Source organism: Heterodontus francisci, chromosome 5, assembly GCF_036365525.1.
Source record: "Heterodontus francisci isolate sHetFra1 chromosome 5, sHetFra1.hap1, whole genome shotgun sequence".
Classification (NCBI taxonomy): Eukaryota; Metazoa; Chordata; class Chondrichthyes; order Heterodontiformes; family Heterodontidae; genus Heterodontus; species Heterodontus francisci.
Genome location: NC_090375.1, coordinates 48,966,181 through 48,983,613, shown reverse-complemented (window position 1 = coordinate 48,983,613; position 17,433 = coordinate 48,966,181). Strand labels below are relative to the sequence as shown.

The 17,433-nt window shown below is 45.2% G+C and overlaps 1 protein-coding gene across 2 annotated transcripts in view; it reads left to right on the top strand.

Moving 5' to 3' along the window:
• The window catches only part of phf20l1 (PHD finger protein 20 like 1), a 170,265-nt gene that overhangs the window by 110,798 nt on the left and 42,034 nt on the right, over positions 1–17,433 (top strand). For both annotated transcript variants that reach the window (XM_068031404.1, XM_068031403.1), the window contains 3 exons: positions 4,509–4,715; positions 6,804–6,854; positions 8,062–8,157. In XM_068031404.1, coding sequence (XP_067887505.1) covers positions 4,509–4,715; positions 6,804–6,854; positions 8,062–8,157 — 354 coding nt within the window. The remainder of the gene's footprint in view (positions 1–4,508; positions 4,716–6,803; positions 6,855–8,061; positions 8,158–17,433) is intronic.

Below are 17,433 nucleotides of genomic sequence, written 5' to 3'. Positions count from 1 at the left end.
TCCTCTGGTACTGGATCCTTCCGCCAAAGGGAAGTTTCTCCCGACCTAGTCTATCCAGACCCCTCATGATTTTGAAAACCTCAATTGAAACTCCTCTTAAACTTTCTTCTCCACGGAAAACAGCCCCAACTTCTCCAATCTATCTGTGTAACTGAAGTTCCTTGTCAGGGAATGGGAACCTGAGGGGTAGCTCAAATTAAAAGGAAGTAAAGCTGGTAACAGAAGGCAGAAAGCGACATTAGAAAGCAGGTGAAACAAAGGCAAGCATCAACTAGGCTTAGAATTCAGGATAGTGTCAAGAAGACAAGGTTAAGGGCATTCTACCTGAATGCATGCAGCATTTGCAACAAGGTAGATGGTTTAAAGCCACAAAAAGATGGGTATGATCCAATTGCCATTATGGAAATGTGGCTACAGGGTGACCAAGATTGGGAGCTGAATATTGAAGGATATTCGACTTCTAGGAAGGACAGGCAAAAAGGAAAAGGAGGTGCTATTGCGCGGATAATAAGGGATGCGATAAGTACATTAGTACGGGAGGATCTCAGATCAGAAGAACAAAATGTGGAATCTGTTTGGGTGGAGCTAAGAAACAGCAAGGAGCAGCAAACATTGTAGGAGTTGTTTGTAGGCCTTCAAACAGTAGTGGTAGTGGGGCATGGTATTAATCAGGAGATTAGAGAAGCATGTAGCATGGGTAATACAGTAATCATGGATGACTTCAATCTGCATACAGACTGGGCAAACCTAATGAGCACTAATGCTGTGGAGGACGAGTTTCTGGAGTGTGTTAGGGATGATTTTCCAGAGCAGTATGTTGAAGAACCGACGAGAGAACAGGCTATTTTAGATCTAGTATTATGTAATGAGAAAGGGTAAATTAATAATCTTGTTGTAAAAGAACCTTTAGGAATGAGTGACCATAATATGATAGAATTTTACATTATGTTTGAAAGTGAGGTAGTTCAATCTGAAGCCAGTGTGTTAAATTTGAGCAAAGAAAGTTATGAAGGTATAAAGGATAAATTGGCTGAGGTGGATTGAGAAAATACATTAAACGGTATGACAGTACATAGGCAATGGATAATCTTTAAAGAACTATTACATAGTTTATAGCGACTATACATTCCTTCAAGGCACAAAAACCCCAAAAGTAAAGGCAGTCAACTGTGGCGAACAAAGGAAGTTAAGGATTGTATAAGATTAAAAGAAAAGGCCTATAAAGTTGTCAGAAATAATAAACCTGAGGATTGGGAGAATTTTAGAATACAAAGGAGGACCAAGAAACAGATGAGGAAAGGGAAATGAATGAAAACTAGCAAAAACATAAAAACAGACTGTAAAATCTTCTATAGGTGCGTAAAATGGAAGCATTTGGCTGCGACAAATGTGTGTCCATTACAGGCAGAGTCAGGAGAATTTATAATGGGGAATAGAGAAATGGCAGAGTAGCTAAATGATTACTTTGTGTCTGTCTTCACTGAGGGAGATACAAGAAATCTCCCAGAATTAGAGATCCAAGGGACTCAGGAGAATGAGGAATTGAAGGAAATTAGTATTAGTAAGAAGGTTGTATTGAAGAAATTAATGGGCTGAAGATTGATAAGTCCCCGGGTCCTGATATTCTACATCCCAGAGTGTTGAAAGAGGTAGCTATGGAGATAGTGGATGCATTGGTGATCAACTTCCAAAATTCTATAGAATCTAGAACGGTTCCTGCAGATTGGAATGTAGCAAATGTCACCCCTCTGTTTAAGAAGGGAGGGAGAAAGAAAACCGGGAACTACAGACCTGTTAACCTTACATCAGTAGTTGGGAAAGTGCTAGAATCTATTCTAAAGGATGTGATAAATGGAGACTTGGATGATAATGATCTGATTGGTCATAGTCAACATGGATTTATGAATGGGAAATCATGTTTGACGAACCTGTTGGAGTTTTTTTGGGGATGTTGCTAACAGAATTGATAAAGGGGAGTTTGTGGACATAGTATACTTGAATTTTCAGAAGGCTTTTGATAAAGTCCCCCGCGGGAGGTTGGTTAGCAAAATTAAAGCACATGGGATAGGAGGTAATATACTGGCATGGATTAAGGATTAGTTAACAGGCAGAAAACAGTAGGAATAAATGGGCCAGTCTTGTGTTGGCAGGCTGTGACTAGTGGGGTACCACAAGGATCAGTACTTGGGCTCCAGATGTTTACAATATAGATAAATGATTTGGATGTGGGGACCAAATGTAATATTTCCAAGTTCACGGGTGACACAAAAGTAGGTGGAAATGTGTGTTGTGAGGAAGATGCAAAGCGGCTTCAAGGGGATTTAGACAGGCTAAGTGAATGGGCAAGAACATGGCAGATGGAATATAATGTGAAAAAATGTGAGGTTACCCACTTTGGTAGGAGGAATAGATGTGTAGAGTATTTCTTAAATGGTAAGAGATCAGAAAGTGTAGATGTACAAAGGGACCTGGGTGTCCTCGTCAATAAGTCACTGAAAGCTAACCTGCAGGTGCAGCAAACAATTAGGAAGGCGAATGGTATGTTGGCCTTTATCGCAAGGGGATTTGAGTACAGGAATAGTGAAGTCTTGCTTCAATTGTATAGAACCTTGGTTGGACCACACCTGTACTACTGTGTGCCGTTTTGGTCCCCTTACCTTAGAAAGTATATTACTACCATAGAGGGAGTGCAACAAAGGTTCACCAGACTTGTTCCTGGGATGGCAGGACTCTCCTATGAAGAGAGATTGGGGAAAATGGGCCAGTATTCTCCAGAGTTTCGAAGAATGAGAGGTGATCTCATTGAAACCTACAAAATGCTTAAAGGGATAGACAGGGTCGATGCAGGTAAGATGTTTCCCCTGGTTGGGGAGTCTAGAACCAGGGAACACAATTTCAAAGTAAGGGGGAAGCCACTTAAGACCAAGATGGGGAGAAAATTCTTTACTCAGGGTTGTGAATCTTTGGAATTCTCTACCCAAGAGGGCTGTGGAAGCTCAGTCATTGAGTATGTTTAAAGCAGAGATTGACAGATTTCTAAATACCAATGACATAAAGGGATATGGGGATAGTGTGGGAAAAAGGCATTGAAGTGAATGAATATTGAATAGTGGAGCAGGCTCAATGGCCTACTCCTATTCCTATGTTCCTCATCACTGTAACCATTCTCATGATTCTTTTCTGCACCCTCTAATGCCTTAACATCCTTTACTTTATAAAGTGTGGTGCCCAGAACTGGACACAATACTCCAGTTGAGATTGAACCAGTATTTTAGACAGGTTTATCATGACTTCCTTGGTATTTGTACTCTATGCTCTTATTTATAAAGCCCCGGGATCTCATATGCTTTATTAATTGCTTTCTCAATCTATCCTACCACCTATAATGATTTATGCATATACCCCCAGGTCCCTCTGCTCCTGCACCTGCTTTAGAATTGTACCCTTTATTTTATATTGCCTCCCCTTGTTCTTCCTACTAAAATGAATCATCTCTGCATTCAATTTCATCTGCCACTTGTCTGTCCATTCCATTATCCTGTCTATGCCCTCTTGAAGTTTATCACTATCCTCCTCACAGTTCACAATATTTCCCAGTTTTGTGTCATCTGCAAATTTTGGAATCGTATCCCATACACCAAAGTCTAGGACATTAATATATATCAAGAAAAGCAAGGATCCTGGCACTGACCCCTGGGGAACTCCACAATATTCCTTCCTCCAGTCAGAAAAACAATCGCTCACAACTACTCTCTGTTTCCTATCACTGCGTCAATTTCGAATCCATGCTGTCATTTTCCCTTTTATTTCATAGACTTTAACTTGTCTACCAGTGTTGTTTTGCTTATCTATGTTCATTTATATTGAGGTAATGGAGGTGAAATTGATCTATGGCAGTAGTGTGAGATGAGCTCATAGCAAATCGACAGTCCACTTTACACTACATCCAATTTTCTTTTCCAAGGTTATGAATCTGTTTCACACAACTAGGGTAGACTAATTTCACTCCGTGTGTCTTTGGGTCTTAAACAAACCATGATGTTAGTGACCGACTTCTCTCTCTCCAATCTTTCTTCCTCCTGTCCCGCCCCTACTTCCTCCACCAACCAATAAAACAATACATTTTCCATTGCCTGAGAAATGAATTGTTGCCTCTAGAAAGGTTCATTTTTGTTTGTGTTCCTATTACAATTTGTTGATTTTCATGGGCAAAACTCTTATCTGTGGATAAGCAGATGAATGTACAATCTGTCCCCAGATCTGTTGAGGCTTGTCTGCAACAAATATGTAAGAATGGCCTAGGGTGGCCATTTCTGCTCCTTGGGGAAGGGGGTGCTTGCCCTCTGTTCAACACACTATTGTTGTAGCACTGCTAGAATTAGGAAGTCAGTATATAGTGGTTTAACAAGCATTCTTCAACTGGGTGCTTATTAACATTTGTCTCCTGTACTCAGCAGCAAAAGACAGTGCTTTGTATTTTACAATTGTACTCTATTCTAATCCCCTAGCACCATCGTCCCACCTCCCTGCGTTGCAGCTGGAGATGCCTCTCGATATAAGCTTCAAAGTCTGCAAGAAAAGGCGATCATCTGCAGCATGCAACACAGAACAGACCGAGACTCATCCCACCCCCTCTGTGAAGGAGAAGAGCATGGAAACTATGCATGAGAAGATACTTAGAAAATGTGTCGACCGAGACAGAAATGCAGAAGTTGGTAAAAACCATTTCTGTTATTCCATAGAAGCAGGAACAGACTTACGGTGATTAACCTTGTTCAAAACAATTCTGCTTAAAATTGATACAGTTCCCCCTTCCATCCCTGAATTAGTTAGCAACTGGTATTACCACTATTCATAGTAATTCCTTATACATGGAAATCTCCTGATCAAATTTACATCTAACATCACAAATTGCCATTAGTACTTGCTCACTTGCTTTTGAATCTGCAAGCCAAATCAAGTCAAAGAAAGAACAAAGAACAGTACAGCAAAGGAACAGTCCATTCGGCCGTCCACGCCTGCGCCGATCTTGATGTTTGCCTAAACTAAAACCTTCTGCACTTCCGGGGACCGTATCCCTCTATTCCCATCCTATTCATGTATTTGTCAAGATGCCTCTTAAACGTCGCTATCGTATCTGCTTCCACCACCTCCCCCGGCAGCAAGTTCCAGGCACTCACCACCCTCTGTGTAAAAGAACTTGCCTCGCACATCCCCTCTAAACTTTACCCCTCTCAACTTAAACCTATGTCCCCTAGTAACTGACTCTTCCACCCTGGGAAAAAGCTTCTGACTATCCACTCTGTCCATGCCGCTCATAACTTTGTAAACCTCTATCATGTCGCCCCTCCACCTCCATCGTTCTAGTGAAAACAATCCGAGTTTATCCAACCTCTCCTCATAGCTAATGCCCTCCAGACCAGGCAACATCCTGGTAAACCTCTTCTGTACCCTCTCCAAAGCCTCCACGTCCTTCTGGTAGTGTGGCGACCAGAATTGCACGCAGTATTCTAAGTGTGGCCTAACTAAAGTTCTGTCCAGCTGCAGCATGACTTGCCAATTTTTATACTCTATGCCCCGACCGATGAAGGCAAGCATGCTGTCTTCAGCAATCTCCAAGGAAAAGTTTAGAGACCTTAGTTTTGCTAAAGCAAGTTCCCAATATCATTGGTGTCTTGATATATTATGTTAATAACTATGACACTCAGGTGACTTCTTTTATGCTGAAATTTAAGGGGTAGGGTGGATTACCTAGGTGTTAGGTGTTCAACAACAGTCTGTGATTGACCCTCAGTGCTGAGGCCTCGGGTCCAAAATGTTTATCAACTGGGGTAGAACAATTAACATGGAACAGAGTATAGGCAAGTAGCGCATATGCTTTGAGACTTTGAGACAGTTCTTTGCGACTGCTCACTGCCACTCAAATTAGTAACAGAAAATAGTGTATGATATTGCCTGAAGAATCCATGAGCTGACAAGTTAAATGAAAAGGGATCACATGTCTCAAGACACTCCAAAGTTGAAAGAATTAGTCCTGAGACAATTACTATTTTTCCATTTGCTATTTTATTTTGGAGGTGAATGGAAAACCCAAGTGAGATTTTCCCTCATTTGTGGAGTAAAGGCATATGCTTCCTTAACTTTCATTTTAATTATTAACAGCTGGAGATGCACTCTGAAGCATCCTGGATTTTTAGATTTAGTATCATTGCTCTTGTTTTATGTTTTCTTACTCTAATTTTCCCCATTATCTTCCAAAGGTTCATCTTAGGAGCACAGTTCCATGGGCGTCAGCAGCACTCTGGTACTTTACCCAAGTGGCCATTCCTCATGGGTGAGCCTCGACAGTGAGTGTTGGCAGGCTCTGTGATTCTGCGTGGGGGAAAGCACAGTTGAACCCAATCCTGTCCTTGCCCAACACGCGCACGCAATCATTTCCAGCAGGAGTAGTGGATTATAATCAGGAGTAGCAACCACTCCTGAATTTTTGTTCTACCTTTCCCCTCTCACGCCGAGGGTTACTATAACTAATTGTAGCATTCCTTCTTTCTCTGTAGCTAACATCAAATAACTAGGCACATGCAATGAAATCGAATGTCCTGGTTTCTAAGGCTTGGCGTCAGACTGGATAATGCAAATTGTTTTTTTTAATATAAACGTGTAGTCCAAGGGAATATTTCAAAATAGAATTACAATGATTTTTGTTTAAATGCTAATTTTTCGCAAGTGTGTTTCTGTAGATACTCGGTAATGTTGAAGATCCGCCTGGAGGCGGGAGATTAAACTATCAGTGCTTCCAACAGGAGTGAAAAGCGAAAAGAAGATGAAGTATGAAGAGAAGAACTCATTGCCTGGTATGAAGCATTGTGACATACACAAGCTGGTGTTCACACGTAATGTTCTCCTTTATGTCCACTCAGTATGGGAAGCGTAAGAACAAGTTCAACAAGGATTTTCTCCTGGTGAACAGCCTTGCTAGATGGGACCATGGGTCAAAGATAGGGCTATAACATTATGCCCCTGGTTCTCCAATCTGTCCTGTCTAGCAAGGCTGCCACACTTAACTTATAAACTTGTTTTGGTACAAAACTGAATGCTTGAAATCTGAGATAAAATGAGAAAATGCAGAAATAGCACAGCAGGCTTATTAGCATCTGAAAAGAGAAAAGAAAGATTAACATTTCAGGTTTCACAAAGTTACATCACAGGGCCCGGACCTGGAATAGTTGAAGGCCCACAAAAATGGGGCAGGAGAAGGTTCCCAACCTTTCGCCTCATTTTCCTTTTTGACCAACCAATGGTCACTCCAGAGAAGGAACACCTGCAGGGCTTCCACTGGGCACCTACAAACCAGAGGGTCTGTGGAGATCCTGGAGCAGCCAGAACAATTTGCAGGAAAGTTCCAATTATTTTAAATGCCACCTCCGCACCACACTAACCTTAAGACTGCATTGTAGTCTGCCAGAAGTATGGCTGCAGGCCTTTCAGTGTAAACAGGCTCAGTGCACCTCAAGTGTGTTGCACCCGTCGGGCCTCCACTGAGGAACTCCAAAGGCAAGTGTGCTTTCAGATATCACGCCTCAGAGCAAAGCAGATGCAAAATGATCTTTAAAAAAAGGCAGCTCTTGATCTGGATCCTGAAAATTGCAAGCAGTTACAATTGCCCTCTGACTGACCTCAGGAGTTTACAAGGGGCTACAATTACCTGGATCAGTCTATTTAGCCCATCATCCCATTGAGATGGAGCAGTGGCCTTGAACAACGCTAGACATCATATCTGTAATGCAGACACCAAACTGTCTATGAGCAACGCCACGTGTGTAAAGAGTCATAGTGGCATAGAATGAGGCCATTCGGCCCATTGAGTCCATGCTGGCTCTCTAGAGCAATCCAGTCAGTTCTATTCCCCCTCCTAGGGTCTACGGACCATAAGCTTTTCTTGGGGGGGGGGGGGGGGGGGGGGAGAATGGATGGGAGGAATTGATGTAGTGGAGGATTGCACCCTGATTGAATAATACTGGAAAATTGGAGAGAAAAAAATTATTTTTCTTGTTCCTAAAGGCAAAAAGAAGGAGCGGAGTAAAGAGAAGAAAGGCAAGGAGCATGTTAAACTAAAACAGAAGAAAAAGAAAAAGAAGAAAAAGAAATCGAAGCATGGTAAGCAGAATTGACATTAACAAATGTTGTTTCCACAACAACTTGCATTTAGTACCGTTAATGCCATAAAATGTCTCAAAGGATACTTCATGGAAACATAATCAGACACAAATTGACACTGAGCTAAAGAAGGAGATAGTAGGATGGATAATTAAAAACGATCAAAGAATTTCATTTTAAGGATGGTCAAAGAAAGACAGAGATAAGTGGGAGCAGAGATTTAAGGAGGGAATTCTAGAGCTTAAGGCCTAGACAACTGAAGGTGGGATGAAGTAAACAGGGGATTTGTTGCTCCCTAAGTTTATTTCCACTGCAATACAAAAGGCAAGTGGCCGAATTTTGTACTGCCCTTGGAGGCGGGAATGTAGACGGGGGGAGGGGGCAAATAAAATGGCAGGGGACGCCATTACCAATGTTGCCTAGGCCCTGCCACTTTGTCCGGGACATAGAAGGCCGAGGGCCACCATTCCACCCCAGGCCAATTGAGGCCCTTAAGTGGCCAATCAATGGCGTCTTAATGGCCTCTTACCGCCTTGCCCTCAAATTAGGGGAAGGTGTAGGGGCCGACCACTGCAGGGAAATGCTGCCGGGCTTTACCTGGTGGCCTCCTAATGGGCTTGGTGGTGGCGGGCGGGGGGGGGGGGGGGGGGAGGGAGGTGGTTTCCCTCTTTTTGGGGGCAATCCAGAGCCCCCAGCAATCACCACCTCCCCCTGGGAAGACATACCCGCCCCCACCCTCACCAACACTACCACGACCACCACATTGCTGGGGCCTACCTGAATGGCCCCAGCGACCCCGACTCCACTCACCTTTCCTGGGGTGCCAGACGTCCTCTTGCAGGGCCGCCTGCAGTACTGGAAGTGTCCACTGCCCCTAGTGGCTCTGCCATCCTTCTGATTGGCCAAAAGCTCTGGAGGCCGAAGCTCGTCCCTGAAAGGGAGGCGATCATGACGGTGGTCAGTTAATTGCCTGCTCACAGTCGAATGGCTTCGAGGGTCTGACGCAGGAATGAGGTGGGGCTTCCCCCCGCCTTCTGGCCCGCCACTGGGATCCCTGTTACCATAATATAATGCAGCCCAAGAAATCTCCAAGAATCAGGTACCAACAGCATAGAACAGTTGGTGAACACATTGCCCAGCGTTGGCGGGAGGCGCTGAGAACTGAGTGCAGCTGTTTGATATTGGCCTCATTCACTCAGGCTTCAAGGCTTCCAGTGAGGAGGAGCATCAGAGACAGCTGCAGGTACAGGCACCAGGGCACCAGAAACCAGGAGGGCACAGGACACGCAACCAGCCACATGTTCGCAGAAGAGGCTACCCGTCAAAGAGGGTCTACTGCAGAGACTCAACTTCGTGCGGGTGTCATAGCAGCAGTGTCGCCAAAGACTGTGCCTCTTCAGGGAGAGACCATGACGGATGACAAGCTGAGCCCTATGGGAAGCACTGGGCACCCAAAGCCTGTGGCGTTGATGGGCACTGTGGCGCTGAATTTCTATGTCTCAGGATCATGCCAGGGATTTTCTGGAGATATCTGTGAGATCTCCCAATCCGTGGCTCATCGCTGCATCAAGATGGTCACCAAGGCCATGTGGATGACACAAAGCCTGGAAGTATTGTGAACTGTGAAGGGTATTATGATAAATTTCAAGAGCACTTAGACAGGCTGGTGAAATGGGTGGACACGTGGCAAATGAAATTTACTGCAGAGAAGTATGGTGTTTCATTTTAGTAGGACAAACAAGGAGAGGCAATATAAAATAAAGGATACATTTCTAAAGAGGGTGCAGGAGTAGAGGGACCTGAGAGTATATGTGCACAAATCATTGAAGTTTGCAGGTCAGGTTGAGAAAGCAGTTAATAAAGCATACTGGATTTCTGTAGTAACGAGGACCAGGGAAGAAGGGCCAGAGAGTAACTGATAGTATTGGACATTAAGATCTTCCAGAAGGTTTAATTTAATTTAAAGAATTAAGTCACGGCAGCTCAGACCTATGGTGTGCTCCTTGTGCTCCATGTCGGAAGCCGGGAACATTTCCAGTGCCCGGAACCAGCATGTGTGCAGGAAGTGTCTCCAGCTGCAGCTCCTGGAAACCCGGGTTTCGGAGCTGGAGCGGCAGCTGGGGACACTGTAGAGCATCCACAGGGCAGAGATTATTGTGGATAGCACTTATAGAGAGGTGGTCACACCGCAGGCTCAGACCCCACAGGCAGAGGGGAATGGGTGACCACCAGGCAGAGCAAGAGGACTAGGCAGGCAGTTCAGGAATCTCCTGTGGCTATTTCCCTGCAAAACAGGTATACTGCTTTGGATACTGTTGGTAATGGCCTCTCAGGTGAAAGCAGCAACAGCGCAATTCGTTGCACCACGGTTGGCTCTGCTGCATAGGGGAGGAGTAAAAAGTGTGGGAATGCAATAGTTATAGGGGATTCAATAGTAAGGGAAATAGGTGTTTCTGTGGCCGCAAAAGAGACTCCAGGATGGTATGTTGCCTCCCTGGTGCTATGGTCAAGGATGTCTCAGAGCAGTTACAGGGCATTCTGAAGGGGGTGGGTGAACAGCCAGTGGTCGTGGTACACATTGGTACAAACGACATAGGTAAAAAAAAAGGATGAGGTCCTAAAAGCAGAATGTAGGGAGCTAGGAAGTAAGTTGAAAAGTAGGACCTCAAAGGTAGTGATCTCAGGATTACTACCAGTGCCACGTGCTAGTCAGAGTAGAAATAGCAGGATATATCGGATGAATATGTGGCTGAAAAGATGTTGTGAGGGGGGAGGGTTTTAGATTCCTGGAACATTGGGACCAGTTCTGGGGGAGGTGGGACCAGTACAAACTGGACAGGTTACAGCTGGGCAGGACCGGGACTGGTGTCCTAGGGGGAGTATTTGCTGGAGTGGTTGGGGAGGGTTTAAACTAAAATGGCAAGGGGATGGGAATCAAAGACGAGAACAAAAGACAATAAGAGGAATAAGAAAAGTGATTGGCAGAGAAATCAAGGGCCAGAATCAAACAGGGTGGCAGTAAAAAAAAAAAATAGTGGGAAGGGGGCAAGTAATTTTAAAAAGACAAGCCTTAAGGCTTTGTGCCTTAACGCGTGGAGCATTCACAATAACGTGGATGAATTGATCACGCAAATAGATGTAAACGGGTATGATATAGTCGGGATTACGGAGACATGGCTGCAAGGTGACCAGGGATGGGAAATGAACGTCCAGGGATATTCCGTATTTAGGAAGGACAGACAACAAGCAAAAGGCGGTGGAGTTACATTGCTGGTTAAAGAGGAAATTAACGCAATAGTTAGCTCTGACGATGTGGAATCTGTATGGGTAGAGCTGAGAAACACTAAGGGGCAAAAAACATTAGTGGGGGTTGTATATAGACCCCCAAACTGTAGTGGTGATATTGGGAATGGCATTAAACAGGAAATTAGAGGTGCATGCGATAAAGGAACATCTGTAATTATGGGTGATTTTAATCTGCATATCGATTGGGCAAATCAAATTAGTCACAATACCGTCGAGGAGGAACTCTTGGAGTGTATACAGGATGGTTTTCTGGACCAATACGTTGAGGAACCAACTAGAGAACAGGCCATCCTAGACTGGGTATTGTGTAATGAGAGAGGAATAATTGACAATGTAGTGGTGCAAGACCCCTGGGGACAAGCGACCATAATATGATAGAATTCTTCATCAAGATGGAGAGTGATGTAGTTGATTCTGAGACTAGGGTCCTGAATCTTAGTAAAGAAAACTACGAAGGTATGAGGCGCGAGTTGGCCATGACGGATTGGGAAACGTTACTTAAAGGGATGAGGTGGATAGGCAATGGCAAACATTTAGAGAGCGCATGGATGAACTGCAACAATAGTTTATCCCTGTCTGTCGCAAAAGTAAAACGGGAAAGGTAGCCAAACCATGGCTTACAAGGGAAATTAGAGATAGCATTAGATCCAAGGAAGCGGCATATATATTTGCCAGGGAAAACAACAGACCTGAGGATTGGGAGCAGTTTAGAATTCAGCAAAGGAGGACCAAGGGATTGATTAAGAGGGGACAATAGAGTACGAGAGCAAGCTTGCGGGGAACATAAAAACTGACTGTAAAAGTTTCTATAGGTATGCGAAGAGAAAAAGATTGGTGAAGACAAATGTAGCTCCCTTACAGTCGGAAACAGGGGAATTTATTATGGGGAACAAAGAAATGGCTGACCAACTAAATGCTTACTATTCGCAATATACATTAATGATTTAGATGAGGGAACTAAATGTAATATCTCCAAATTTGCAGATGACACAAAACTGGGTGGGAGGGTGAGTTGTGAGGAGGATGCAGAGAGGCTTCAGGATGATTTGGACAAGTTGAGTGAGTGGGCTAATGCAGTATAACGTGGATAAATGTGATTTGGTAGCAAAAACAGAAAGGCAGATTATTATCTGAACGGCTATAAAGAGAGGGGAATATGCAGCGAGACCTGGGTATTCTTGTACACCAGTCGCTGAAGGTAAGCATGCAGGTCCAACAGGCGGTAAAAAAGGCAAATGGTATGTTGACCTTCATAGCGAGAGGATTCGAGTACAGAAGCAGGGATGTGTTGCTGCAATTATACAGGGCCTTGGTGAGGCCACATCTGGAATATTGTGTGCAGTTTTGGTCTCCTTATCTGAGGAAGGATGTTCTTGCTATAGAGGGAGTGCAGCGAAGGTTTACCAGACTGATTTCTGGGATGGCAGGACTGACGTATGAGGAGAGATTGAGTCAGTTAGGATTATATTTGCTGGAGTTCAGAAGAGTGAGGGGGGATCTCATAGAAACCTATAAAATTCTAACAGGACTTGACAGAGTAGATGCAGGAAGGATGTACCTGATGGTGGGGGAAGTCCAGAACCAGGGGTCATAATCTAAGGATACGGGGTAAACTTTTCAGGACTGAGATGAGGAGAAATCTCTTCACCCAGAGAGTGGTGAGCCTGTGGAATTTGCTACCACAGAAAGCAGTTGAGGCCAAAACGTATGTCTTCAAGAAGGAGTTAGACATAGCTCTTGGGTCGAAAGGGATCGAAGGGTATGGGGCGAAAGCGGGAGCAGGTTACTGAGTTGGATGATCAGCCATGATCATAATGAATAGTGGAGCAGGCTCGAAGGGCTGAATGGCCTACTCCTGCTCCTATTTTCTATGTTTCTATGGATCCTGGGCTTGAGAAGTAGGAATATAGAGGGCAAAAGCAAGGAAGTTATGCTGAAATAAAAACACACAGTGCTAGAAATACTCAGCAGGTCTGGCAGCATCTGTGGAGAGAGAAACCAAATTAATGTGTCAGGTTATGCTGAACCTGTATAAACACCGTGATCTGGCCTCAACTGGAATATTGTGTCCAATTCTGGACACCACAATTTAGGAAGGATGTGAGGGTGCACAAAAGATTTACTAGAATTGTTGCCGGGATGAGGGACCTCAGTCACATGGATAGCTTGGAGAAACTGGAACTGTTCTCCTTGGAGAAGAGCAAATTAAGAAGAGATTTGTTAGAGGTCTTCAAAATCATGAGGGGTTTGGACAGATGATGGGGAGAAACTGTTCCCATTGGTGGAAGGATCGAGAACTAGAGGACACTAATTTAAGGTGATTGGTAAAAGAGGCAACAGCGACATGAGGAAAAACTTTTTTATGCAGCACATAGTTATTATCTGGAATGCACTGCCTGAGAGTGTGGTGGAGGCAGATTCATTTGTGGCTTTCAAAAGAGAATTGGACAACTATCTAAAGTGAAAATATTTGCAGGCCTATGGGGAAAAGGCGGGCTATTAGGACTGGCTGAGTTGCTCTTCCTGAGAGCCAGCACAGACACGACAGTCTGAATGGCTTCCTTCTGTGCTGCAATCATTCTATGATTTCTGTGATTCAAGAGGGTCAGTCACTATGTGCGTTTTTGCACCGATCTGGACAGTCAAGCTGAGAGGTAAGTAGGGTTCGGGTCCATCGCTGGTTTCCTCCAGGTGCAGGGTGTGATCGACTGCATGCAAGTGGCCATCAAGGCTCCCACAGAACAGGCAGCAATGTTCATCAATGGGAACGGCTTCCACTCGCTCATTGGAGTGCAGCTGATCTGTGACCACTGCAAACGGCTCCTTCAGGTCTGTGCAAGGTTCCTGGAAAGCAGCCACAATGCCTACATATTAAAGCCGTCCCAGATGCCTGACCTTTTCAGGCCCCCCGTGGCCCTTTAAGGATGGATACTGGCTGACAAGGGTTACCCACTGAAGACATGGCTACTGACACCTGTATAGAACCCAAGCACAGATGCAGAGGAGAGATGTAACACCTGCCACGGGACAACTTGAGCAACCATTAACAAAAAAAGCTAGTCTCATGGTGACCATGAAACCATTGTCGATTGTTGTAAAACCCCATCTAGTCCACTAATGTCCTTTAGGGAAGGAAATCTTCCTTACCTGGTCTGGCCTGCATGTGACTCCAGACCCACGGCAATGTAGTTGACTCCTAAATGGCCTAGCAAGCCACTAGGTTCAAGGGCAATTAGGGATGGGAAATAAATGCTCTCATAGACAATGACCCTCACATTCCCCAAACAAAAAAAAACCATTCAGCAAGCTGTAGGGCTTATGAAGATGCCTGGATAGATCCAATGCAGCTCTTCAGTATGCTTCTGCAAGGGTCTGTCATACCGTGGTGGTGTGCAGTGTTCTGCACATCCTGGCGCTTTAGAGGGGAGAAACTTTGAACAGTGATGACATCCAGGAGCACAATGCCTCCTTGGATGATGATGTGGAGGGGGATGCTGACCAGGGGCTTCATGATGAAGAAACCAAAGGACCGCAGGCAAGGTGCCATGAGATACTGCGCAAGGGAGGCTTGCGACACACTAATACAGGCACGTTTCAAATGATCCTTAGTAACAGATGGTTGAGCCGAGGACATCTTCAGCTGCTTCATCAATGACCTTTCCTCTATCATAAGGTTAGAAGTAGGGATGCTCACGGATGATTGCACAATGTTCAGCACCATTGTCTTTAATAAAGAATGCAGGAGGGCATGCCAGGAGCAGCACCAGGCATACCTCAAAATGAGGTGTCAACCTGGTGAAGCTACAACCCCGGACCACTTGCATGCCAAACAGAGTAAGCAGCATGCAATAGACAGAGCTAAGCGATCCGACAACCAACGGATCGGATCTAAGCTCTGCAGCCCTGTCACATCCAGTTGTGAATGGTGATGGACAATTAAATAATTAACTGGAGGATGTGGCTCCATAAATATCCCCATCCTCAATGATGGGGGAGCCCAGTACATCAGTGCAAAGGATAAGGCTGAAGCTTTGCAACAATCTTCAGCCAGAAGTGCCAAGTGGATGATCCATCGCTGCCTCCTCCTGAAGTCCAATTCGATTCACTCCGTGTGATATCAAGGACAGCACAGTGGCGCAATGGTTAGCACCGCAGCCTCACAGCTCCAGCGACCCGGGTTCGGTTCTGGGTACTGCCTGTGTGAAGTTTGCAAGTTCTCCCTGTGAACGCAGGTTGATAGGTAAATTGGCCATTGTAAATTGCCCCTAGTGTAGGTAGATGGTAGGAGAATGGTGAATGTGGTAGGGAATATGGGATTAATGTAGGATTAGTATAAGTGGGTGGTTGTTGGTCGGCACAGACTCGGTGGGCCAAAGGGCCTGTTTCAGTGCTGTATCTCTCTATGACTATGACTAAAGGCACTGGATACTGCAAAGACTATGGGCCCTGACAACATTCTGGCAATAGTACTGAAGACCTGTGCTGCAGAACTTGCCACGCCCCTAGGCAAGCTGTTCCAGTACAGCTGCAACACTGGCATCTACCCGGCAATGTGGAAACTTGCCCAGGTGTGTCCTGTGTACACGAAGCAGGGCAAATCCAACCTGGCCAATTACCGCCCCATCAGTTTAGTCTCTGTCATCATTAAATTGATGGAAGCTGTCATTGACAGTGCTATCAAGCGGCACTTGCTTAGCAATAACCTGCTCAGTGACGCTCAATTTGGGTTCCGTCAGGGCCACTCAGCTCCTGACATCATTCCAGCCTTGGTTCAAACATGGATAAAAGAGCTGAACTCGAGGTGAGAGTGACTGCCCTTGACATCAAGGCAGCATTTGACTGAGTCTGGCATCAAGGAGCCCTAGCAAAACTGAAGTCAATGGGAATCGGGGGAAAACTCTCCACTGGTTGGAATCGTACCTAACGTAAAGGAAGATGGTTGTGGTTGTTGGAGGTCAATCAACCCAGCTCCAGGACATCACTGTAGGCGTTCTCAGGGTAGTGTCCTAGGCCCAACCGTCTTCAGCTGCTTCATCAATGACTTTCCTTCAATTATAATGTCAGAAGTGGGGATGTTTGCCGATGATTGCACAATGCTCAGCACCATTAGCGACTCCCCAGATACTGAAGCAGTCCATGTAGAAATGCAACAAGACCTGTACAATATCCAGGTTTGGGCTGATAAGTGGCAAGTAACATTCCCACCACACAACTGCCAGGCGATGACCATCTCCAACTGGAGAGAATCTAACCATCTCCCCTTGACATTCAATGGCATTACGATTGCTGAATCCCCCACTATCGACATCCTGGAGGGGGGGGGTGGTTACCATTGACCAGAAACTGAACTGGAGTAGCCATATAAATACCGTGGTTGCAAGAGCAGGTCAGAGGCTAGGAATCCTGCGGCGAATATCTCACCTCCTGATACCCCAAAGCCTGTCCACCATCTACAAAGCACAAGTCAGGAGTGTGATGGAATACTGTCCACTTGCCTGGATGGGTGCAGCTGAAACAACACTCAAGAAGCTCGACACATTCCAGGACAATGCAGCCCACCTGATTGGCACCCCATTCACAAACACTCACTCCCTCCACCACTGATGCACAGTGGCTGTAGTGTGTACCATCTACAAGATGCACGGCAGCAACTCATCGAGGCTCCTTAGACAGCACCTTCCAACGCCACGACCTCTATCTCTTAGAAGGACAAGCGCAGCAGATACATAGGAACACCACCACCTGCAAGTTCCCCTCCAAGCCACACACCATCCTGACTTGGAACTATATCGCCATTCCTTCACTTGCTCAATCAAAATCCTGGAACTCCCTTCCTAACAGCATTGTTGTGTACCAACACCCCAAGGACTGCAGTGGTTCAAGAAGGCAGCACACCACGACCTTCTCAAGGGCATTTATGGATGGGCAATGAATGCTGGCTTAGCTAGCGACTGCCACATCCCATGAATG